The 10,183-nt window shown below is 37.0% G+C and overlaps 1 protein-coding gene across 1 annotated transcript; it reads right to left on the reverse strand.

The window, feature by feature from the left end:
- Nucleotides 1-334: 334 nt before the first annotated feature.
- Nucleotides 335-7,830, reverse strand: LOC132559738 (putative OPA3-like protein CG13603). The gene is made up of 2 exons (XM_060224364.1): nucleotides 7,691-7,830; nucleotides 335-976 (listed from the first exon to the last, which is right to left on the reverse strand). Exons 1-2 carry the CDS (start codon nucleotides 7,824-7,826, stop codon nucleotides 567-569), a joined length of 546 nt encoding a protein of 181 aa, XP_060080347.1. The 5' UTR covers nucleotides 7,827-7,830; the 3' UTR covers nucleotides 335-566.
- Between the last annotated feature and the right edge of the window lie 2,353 nt (nucleotides 7,831-10,183).

The following is a 10,183-nucleotide window of genomic DNA, read 5'->3' on the forward strand; positions in this document are numbered from 1 at the left end:
TAAAGCCCACCGACAGTCACAGACCGTGTCAGTTTGGTCCTAAAGCCCACCGACAGTCACAGACCATGTCAGTATGGTCCTAAAGCCCACCGACAGTCACAGACCATGTCAGTATGGTCCTTAAGCCTACCAACAGTCACAGACCATGTCAGTATGGTCCTAAAGCCCACCAACAGTCACAGACAACAGAAAAGGAACCTCTCAGTTGTTTAAACTGATATTGATGTAAAATAAAGTGCAAGTCCATAATAATACAGTCATATCAGTCAAAAGGAGGAACGAGAATATCCTATCGTTCCTCATTGATTCAAACAGAGGCTTTCCAATCAGTGTATAGCAACATAACTTTTAATAATCTGTTGACTACTGAGAGAGATCACCTGACAAGATTATAATGCCCAGAATAAACCAGTAAACAAAACAGAATGAGTGAGTCTCCTCTTAGCCAAGCAACTTCAAATCCAATTTTAGATGACAGAAATTCACTCACTTTCATCAGAATTATCACAGAAATTGTACCAGCACATTTTAGCCTTTCATACTCGTTTAATTTAAATTCTTTTTGATCATGACTTCGATTTCACATTTTCTTCAGTATTCTGTTCTTTTTTAACTGATAAAACTTTACTTGTAATTCCGTGTTTAGAATAAAACAATGTTGTATTTAAATTTTTCATTTCTGCTTCCATTTTTTCAGTTTTAAGATCAAGCTTTTTCACACATAGTTCCAACTCCTCTACTTTGTCCTTCAGAGACTCGATGATTTCTCTCGTCGCATCATTAGCTGTCTCCACTTTCTTGTTCTGTCTATTTATTTCAAAGAAAATAAGGCCAGCAGCAATAAGAATAATTGTTATTTCTCCAGCGAAGTCTCCAGCCAGTTCCACCGCTCGATCCTCACTGACTGGTTGTACAGACTTTACTTCCCCGATACCAAGCAGACGACTCCTTATCTTGACTGTTGATCTGGTGTAAACTACAACAAAAAAAAAAAAAAGATAAAAGAAAAGAGAAAAAAACTTAAGCATGAACAGAGCCAGGGGGAGTTTTGTTTATTTAAAGAAGAACAGGTTAGTTTTGAAACAAAGTGAAGTATTTACACCAAAAGGCATAATTAGCCAAACTCTACTGGTAGGTTTAAAATAAAGATGAGTTGATTGAGAGATGAGAATTGCTGTATGTGTGTTGGGGTAGAGGTGTATTGATGTAAGTGTGTTGGGGTAGAGATGTTTTGATGTAAGTGTGTTGGGGTAGAGGTGTATTGATGTAAGTGTGTTGGGGTAGAGGTGTATTGATGTAAGTGTGTTGGGGTAGAGGTGTATTGATGTAAGTGTGTTGGGGTAGAGATGTATTGATGTAAGTGTGTTGGGGTAGAGGTGTATTGATGTAAGTGTGTTGGGGTAGAGATGTATTGATGTAAGTGTGTTGGGGTAGAGATGTTTTGATGTAAGTGTGTTGGGGTAGAGGTGTATTGATGTAAGTGTGTTGGGGTAGAGATGTTTTGATGTAAGTGTGTTGGGGTAGAGGTGTATTGATGTAAGTGTGTTGGGGTAGAGGTGTATTGATGTAAGTGTGTTGGGGTAGAGGTGTATTGATGTAAGTGTGTTGGGGTAGAGATGTATTGATGTAAGTGTGTTGGGGTAGAGGTGTATTGATGTAAGTGTGTTGGGGTAGAGATGTATTGATGTAAGTGTGTTGGGGTAGAGATGTTTTGATGTAAGTGTGTTGGGGTAGAGGTGTATTGATGTAAGTGTGTTGGGGTAGAGATGTTTTGATGTAAGTGTGTTGGGGTAGAGGTGTATTGATGTAAGTGTGTTGGGGCAGAGGGCTACTGCTGTAAGTGAGTTGGTGCAGAGGGCTACTGCTGTAAGTGAGTTGGGGCAGAGGGCTACTGCTGTAAGTGAGTTGGGGCAGAGGGGTACTGTTGTAAGTGAGTTGGGGCAGAGGGGTGCTGTTGTAAGTGAGTTGGGGCAGAGTGGTATTGCTGTTGGTATGTGTTTTGTAAAGGTGAATTGTTGCCAGTGAGTTATTAGCCATAGGTTTTAATATTTGGTTAATTATCAGTTCAGTTCATTATTTACAAACACATTGATAAGAAGAGAACCTGAAGATAATGAAGAGATAGAATACATTTATAAAATCAGAAAAAACAGCTGTTTATGGTGACAAAGATGCAAAAACCTTAAAAATCAATAAAACCAATACCTGATTGAGTTCTACTGGGGTCAGCGTCATAGGATATCGGGTTACATAATATTGCAATAATTGATAGGAGATGTCTCAGAAGATTTATTCTCACAGGCTTGCACAGCCAGGTCCTGAATCAGTTGAGTCAGTTGTAAATACATATGTTTATACCTATCGACCACACACAGACAACATATATACTTGTACTGTAAATCCTCAGTTATAGATTTGTACTTTACCCCATTCTTCTGAATGTTTTAAAGAGCATGCCTTTCGATTACTGCTTTTCTCTGTAACCAGATGCAGAATCAACCAATGGCATGGTTGAATGGTTTTTATTGGTCTGACTGGGATACAGTATGGGTGAAAATGTTCCAACTGATTGTGAGAACACAGTATCAATGAATGAGATGGATCACTCACTATTGTTTGTCTACCTCTTGTTGCATGATGCTGATCTGATCCAATTAACACAGCAACAAAAAATTAACATACATACATTAATTTGAAATCAGCCCCCTGTACATTGTATACATACAAAAAGGTAAATTAATCAATAGTCGACACAGGAAGATACAGTATAGGTAGGAATCATCCCAGCCATAAACGTCCTCCACACACTGATAGTGTGTTGTGCTGAGAATTTGAGACAAACCGAACAAATCTAAACTTTTCAAGGGACAGTTAACAACACTGATCATGTCAAGTGTGACCACCTTGAGCAACGTATCAAATTTGACTGGATTTACAAATATACTGTCTAACGGGACTGGTGTTATTAGTGAATTGTCAAATGTAACTGGCATTACCAGTGACTTTACTAACCAGACTGGAGATATTAGTGATTTGTCAAATGTAACTGGATTAACAAGTGAATTTTCTAACCTCACCGGAGTAACCAGTGACATGATAGTGGCCTACCACCACAAGAGGTTAATAGGTAAGTTGTGATGTCCAGTGAGGCCAACTGTTACCTGCCTATATTCTGCACATGGATCATTTAAGTCTGTGATCAAATTACTCACAGCCTTGCTTTTATCAAAATGAAATTCCAGAAAAAGTAGGTGATGGGGACTGTGAGACTTGTTATACAATGTAAGTGATGAGGTCTGTGAGACTTGTTATACAATGTTGGTGATGGGGACTGTGAGACTTGTTATACAATGTTGGTGATGGGGTCTGTGAGACTTGTTATACAATATAAGTGATGAGGTCTGTGAGACTTGTTATACAATGTTGGTGATGGGGACTGTGAGACTTGTTATACAATGTTGGTGATGGGGTCTGTGAGACTTGTTATACAATGTAAGTGATGGCGATTGTGAGACTTGTTATACAATGTTGGTGATGGGGTCTGTGAGACTTGTTATACAATGTAAGTGATGGCGATTGTGAGACTTGTTATACAATGTTGGTGATGGGGTCTGTGAGACTTGTTATACAATGTTGGTGATGGGGACTGTGAGACTTGTTATACAATGTTGGTGATGGGGACTGTGAGACTTGTTATACAATGTTGGTGATGGGGTCTGTGAGACTTGTTATACAATGTTGGTGATGGGGTCTGTGAGACTTGTTATACAATGTTGGTGATGAGGTCTGTGAGACTTGTTATACAATGTTGGTGATGGGGTCTGTGAGACTTTTTATACAATGTTGGTGATGAGGTCTGTGAGACTTGTTATACAATGTTGGTGATGGGGACTGTGAGACTTGTTATACAATGTTGGTGATGGGGTCTGTGAGACTTGTTATACAATGTTGGTGATGAGGTCTGTGAGACTTGTTATACAATGTTGGTGATGGGGTCTGTGAGACTTGTTATACAATGTTGGTGATGAGGTCTGTGAGACTTGTTATACAATGTTGGTGATGGGGACTGTGAGACTTGTTATACAATGTTGGTGATGGGGTCTGTGAGACTTGTTATACAATATAAGTGATGAGGTCTGTGAGACTTGTTATACAATGTTGGTGATGGGGACTGTGAGACTTGTTATACAATGTTGGTGATGGGGTCTGTGAGACTTGTTATACAATGTAAGTGATGGCGATTGTGAGACTTGTTATACAATGTTGGTGATGGGGTCTGTGAGACTTGTTATACAATGTAAGTGATGGCGATTGTGAGACTTGTTATACAATGTTGGTGATGAGGTCTGTGAGACTTGTTATACAATGTTGGTGATGGGGACTGTGAGACTTGTTATACAATGTTGGTGATGGGGACTGTGAGACTTGTTATACAATGTTGGTGATGGGGTCTGTGAGACTTGTTATACAATGTTGGTGATGGGGTCTGTGAGACTTGTTATACAATGTTGGTGATGGGGACTGTGAGACTTGATATACAATGTTGGTGATGAGGTCTGTGAGACTTGTTATACAATGTTGGTGATGAGGTCTGTGAGACTTGTTATACAATGTTGGTGATGAGGTCTGTGAGACTTGTTATACAATGTAAGTGATGGGGTCTGTGAGACTTGTTATACAATGTTGGTGATGAGGTCTGTGAGACTTGTTATACAATGTAAGTGATGGGGTCTGTGAGACTTGTTATACAATGTTGGTGATGAGGTGTACAAGAAAAATTTATAAATTTATAGATAAAAATTTCTCTTTTTTTTTTCATTTACTTTGAAGTGTTTTCATATTTCACGTCACTTTGATGGTTGTTTAGAGTTAATAGTATTCCATAAGATATCATTGGCATATTACTGCAAAACGTTAAAAATAATCACACACCTATTACTTTTAGCTGAAAATCGAACATGACTGATGCTTTACAGACCTTTTCTCTTATTGTAATGTCCAATGTAATACAGGACCTCTCGAAATTTTACAAAGTGAAACCAAATACTAAACATTCATACATCTTCAACTTTAATGTCCAATTAGGTGTGTTGTTCCAAAATTTCCAATGCTGTATTTAGGGAATTAGTTCAAGTGAGTTAGAACATGTCATTCTAAAGACTTATTCTTATATTGTACAGTAAAACAAGACCCTCTATAAATTTCATGATTATTATACAGATGACAACGTTACTTTAAAGTAAGAATTTAAAAGTCATCATCAAATTTGACAGTTTTTGAGAAAATTCACATATCTTTATGAGTTATGGAGCAATTTCATAAACCATATAGGAAGAATTGCAACAATAAATCTTCAATGATATGAACAAATAATTGGGAACCCACCAACATTTACATGGGCTTCTTCTTGGGAGGATTTAAGTAAAATAGGTCTAGGTCTTTTGGATAGTAAAAAATATAAGTATGATTATGAAAATATGCAGAAATATGCTGAACACTGAGGCACTGTATTGCAATTTTTTCACACAACTTGTGGAGGAAATTGACATGCATATTACCAGACAATTTCAAAAGTGCAAGTTGAAGGGAAAATTTTCACAGCATATTGTTATGAGAAAATTTCTAGTGCAATTTATGGGAAAAAGTCTTACCATATTCCATTTATTGAAATGCTTGACCAATGAAAACATAAACTCTAATAATCGAATACTTTATAACTTAGATAGTAAATGTTTATTTCAGTAGATCATCATACTCCCTTTAGCATTTCAATGAAAATATAACGTGACAGCTTTTGAAGTCACCTAATCCTTTGAGATGCTGTGCCTCAAAAAGATGTACACAACAGTGACAAAGTTTTAACAGAGGATCGTATATTGGATGTAAATGTGGTAAAAGTGAAAATTATATTAATTTATAATTTGAATTGAACTTCAACATATCATATATCAAAATTAAATATTCAATTTAATAACCCTAAATCATAATCACGGAGTGTTCTATTTTGAATACTTTCAGGTGATAGTAAGGTATTGGAGAACATCAGGGTTATTATGGCCTATATTGAACTATAAATCAAATCTTACTGTTATAAAATACATTTGTTTACTGAATGTAAATAAGGTAGACACATCTAGAGATTCTAATGATGTATATAGAAAAAAAATTGCATGACAACGATAAAAATTCATGAAAATGAAATGCATTTTCTAATCAAATGACTAAACTCCTGCTTCAACTTTGCATAGTTGAATCTCATTACAGTCTTTAATTCTTTTAGTTCAATTGTTAGATGGGAATGTCATCGATGTTATAATTAAATCATTACATATTTTACTTGAAACATAAATCACTTTCACTTCATGTGAACTTTCTTGTACAGAGTCTTTTCCTAATCGTTAACACATATGGAGTGTAAATGCACATTAAATTACCATATTTGGAAATGTAAAATTTATGTTGCTGTTCATGGAGATACAAAGGCACAGTACAAGTATTTAGGTTGTAGTATTTCACTGTCTTACTTATTCACCAGAATGGTCATTCATCTTTCAGTTTATCAGTATAAGAAATCGGGTATTAATAAGTGTAACAGGAGGGAGAGGGGGGGGGGGGGGGGGGTCAACAGTTACCCGGTCCCGATTCACCCTGTATCACCGTCAACCCAGGTTCGATGGGTTCAGCTTGCGTTTTCGAAGGACAAACACTGCTAATCTAAATTTAACAATTTATTTAACAACAAATGTAAATCAAGGACAACAGCATAGGCCTACACAGACACAACAACATCCCAATCTATACTGAAAACATAAACTTACCTACTACCTAACACCTCACTATTCCACCCCGCTATATAGCTTCCTACCCGAATGATGTCTAATTAACCTAACATATCCCCAGACCTACCTCAGAGAAGGTTTTCACCTCTGGAAGTCAACCCAACGCTCTCCAAATTACTAAACACACTACAACTTATACCCTAAAATGACAATACGAGACAGCTAGAACAACACATCACAAGAGACAGAACACCCCAGACACGGACGAAAAATGCAAGGAAAACAAGACAGGAGAACTTGCACGTGATATACATAGACCTCCGACAAAACGGGTAACAGGTGACAGGACAAAACAATGAAGGGGTCACGGGTACACAGGGTACATACACTACAGTAGACATGACACACGGACACCTGTATAAAGCTGACTAAAAAAGCAAGCATTGACAGCTTTACATCACATAAAATTAAACATGACATAGTGTCCCCCGCTACAATAAGCATACCCTACCTCCTTTGATCTGACCTTACAATATATAGAATTGCCTGTTGGTAGTGGTTCATTGGCATGGAATAACATTCCATGAAATTAGATTGTTGTGACCAGACACAAGTTAGTTGACATTCATTTATTATATTTAGCACATGCTGTTATATTCTGGTGCTCCAATAGACTTAGATAGTATTCATCACACAGATAAGTGTCAATTTGTGTTTAGGTTTATCTTATCTTGATGTATTTTAAATCAACAAAACAGTTTGTATAGTGTCATGAGTCAATGTATGAAATGCCCGAGACGGTATGGTGTGATTTATCGGATAAAAAAACAGGTCTGATAATGCCGGTGATGCAGTCCTGGTAAAGTGAAAGTAGAACTCTTTACCAGGGGTCATTCCCAATCAGTACTTACATTGAGCTAAAGGCACAACCACGTTGTGTCTTATCCATGGTGAACTCTTAGCTGTTTCCTTCACTTGTTTGGCGATTCGTTTTCCAATCAGCTCTTTCACAGCAAGGGAAAATAGTTTTATTGCGGGTAAAGGCATGACCGGTTCTTCTCCACGACCTCTCTCATGCAACGTACCGGAAGTGTTGCACTTAATATGTTTTGCGCCTGCGTGCACTGTATACCCGAAAAAACAAAAACTAAAACTTGAAGAAAACAGTACCCTTTTACAGCTTCTTCGAAATTTCAGCCTCAAATTGATTTTTATGATCGTAAAAAATGACAAAGGTAATATTTCGACACGATGTCATTTTCGAACTCATTTGTTATGGTTGTGTATGCAATGTCAGCTAATGAATATTTATGAGCAGGAAAAGTTAATGTTTATCAATGGCTGCCGACTAAGCAGTGCAAGTAAGTGTAGATGTTATGTGGAATACATAGGTGCATACAGCGAAAGGCAAGATGGGTTTAATACGTAAGTAGTTATTCCAATTCAAAAGTATTGAAAATAGTGTATTATATTACTTGCTCACGACTGTTATTATTAAATATATTAGAATATTCTGGTCCGATCATTAAGCGACCGGGTGTACATGTCAAGAAATGTAAACATTGCGTTAGGTCTAAATAAGAATTTCATTTTATGACTAAACATCATAGCATAATGTTCTCATCAGGTTAAGGTAATGGACATTCTTTAAAATTCCTTGATAATGTGTAGAGTTCAACCAAAAACAGGCACTAAGGTACTGTACTGACTGCCATGTTATGGACAAGATATCCAATGCAAAGCACTTAGTTCCATTTCTACTTCACCTGTTAATTCAAGAGAGAAGTGACCCAAAAAGGCAGATGAGTCCAATAGAAAGGCGAATTCCACAGAGAGTTGACCGTTATTATGTCTCACATTATGAAGTGACTTCCAAAGACGGTTGACTTAGTGACTTTTATATACAGGTTAGTCAAACAGATATTGACCCAACTGAGTGGCAACTACAAAAAAGGTGCCTCCGACAAAAGTTTGACTCCAACAGGATTTAGACTCCAACAGATAGGTGACTCAAAGATGTATGACTCCAACAGACAGGTAATTTCAAAAGACAGATGATTCTAATATGAAGATGATTTGATCACATAAACTTGTGACTCGGACAGACAGGTGACTCAACAACACAAAGGTGACTCCAATGCACAGTTGACAGGCATCTGAGGTGACTCAATAACTGACTGATAACCTCCACAGATAGATGACTCCAACAGAGAGCTTGACTCCATCAGAGAACTAGGTGACTGCCACTGATAGTTACTTTCGCAAGTACATTAGGTGACTCCAACAGACAGGCAACTCCATCACACAGGCAACTCCAACAGACTTTTTTGTTTAACAGACAGGTGACTCTAATAGATGGGAAACTCCAACAGACAGTGACACGAACAGACAAGCAATTCCAACAGACAGTCGACTTGAACAGGAAAGTGACTGACTCAAAAAAAATGTAATGAAAAGGAAGAATTAAATCAGTACTGTTTCACATTAACTGCTAAGATCTGTTTTGATGTTGATCTTCTGAGAAAGATAAAATTTTTACACTTACGCTTAATGTAAGTAACACTTAAGTTGTTCAGTCTGTACAATTAAATTTGAAGTACAGTTGAAACTCGTTCTCTCAAAATTGCTTGAGTTGAAATTCTGTTTGAGTCAAAATAATTTTCAAGTCTCAATTTTTTCCTTCTATATTTTTGTAACCTTAGTTTCGACGACTCAAATTTTGTTGAGTTGAAATTTCCCTTGAGTCAAAGCAATTTTTCAGTCCCTTCAATTGTAAAGCAAGGGAAAAGTCACTTGTTGTCTCAAAATGATTTTTTGCCAAAACATCGACAAGTCTGCAGACGAAATCAGTCCATACATACACAAAGTAATGGCTTATGACGGCGATTAATTACCTGTTTAATGATCCAATTAAAGTTTGGTTTCTTAATTAGTGTCACCATTCTGTAGCAGTGACTTACCTGTTAAAAATGGTTGTGTGCATCTTCAAGAATGATAAAATTGAAACCGTCAAACCAGTATGAACATTTTAACGAAATCTGATCCCCACAACTCTGAGAAAAACTAATTGTAAGCTTGTGATTGGGAGCTTTGTTAGATTTAGTGTTTGGACAATAAAGCGCTGAAAGTATTTTTCATGGATAGAGTCTATATCTGTGCCTGATTTGTTAAGTCTAGCACTTGTACAATGTTTTCTTTAACATGTAGCAACTTTCCAGCCCTGCATTTTTTCTGATGTTTATTTATTCGGAATAAAGTCATATTGATATGATCTATAGCTTCATACATCATTTTGTTAGCATATCAAAAGCAAATTTTAATTTTGTTTTATTGTCATTCTGTAGAATATATGACGTGTATGTGCTTGGTCAGTAAGGGTATTGTACACGTGTGCAGGGCGGAAC

The sequence above is a fragment of the Ylistrum balloti genome, unplaced genomic scaffold (assembly GCF_031769215.1).
Source record: "Ylistrum balloti isolate Yb309-2 unplaced genomic scaffold, AGI_CSIRO_Ybal_v1 Utg370962, whole genome shotgun sequence".
NCBI classification, from domain to species: Eukaryota; Metazoa; Mollusca; class Bivalvia; order Pectinida; family Pectinidae; genus Ylistrum; species Ylistrum balloti.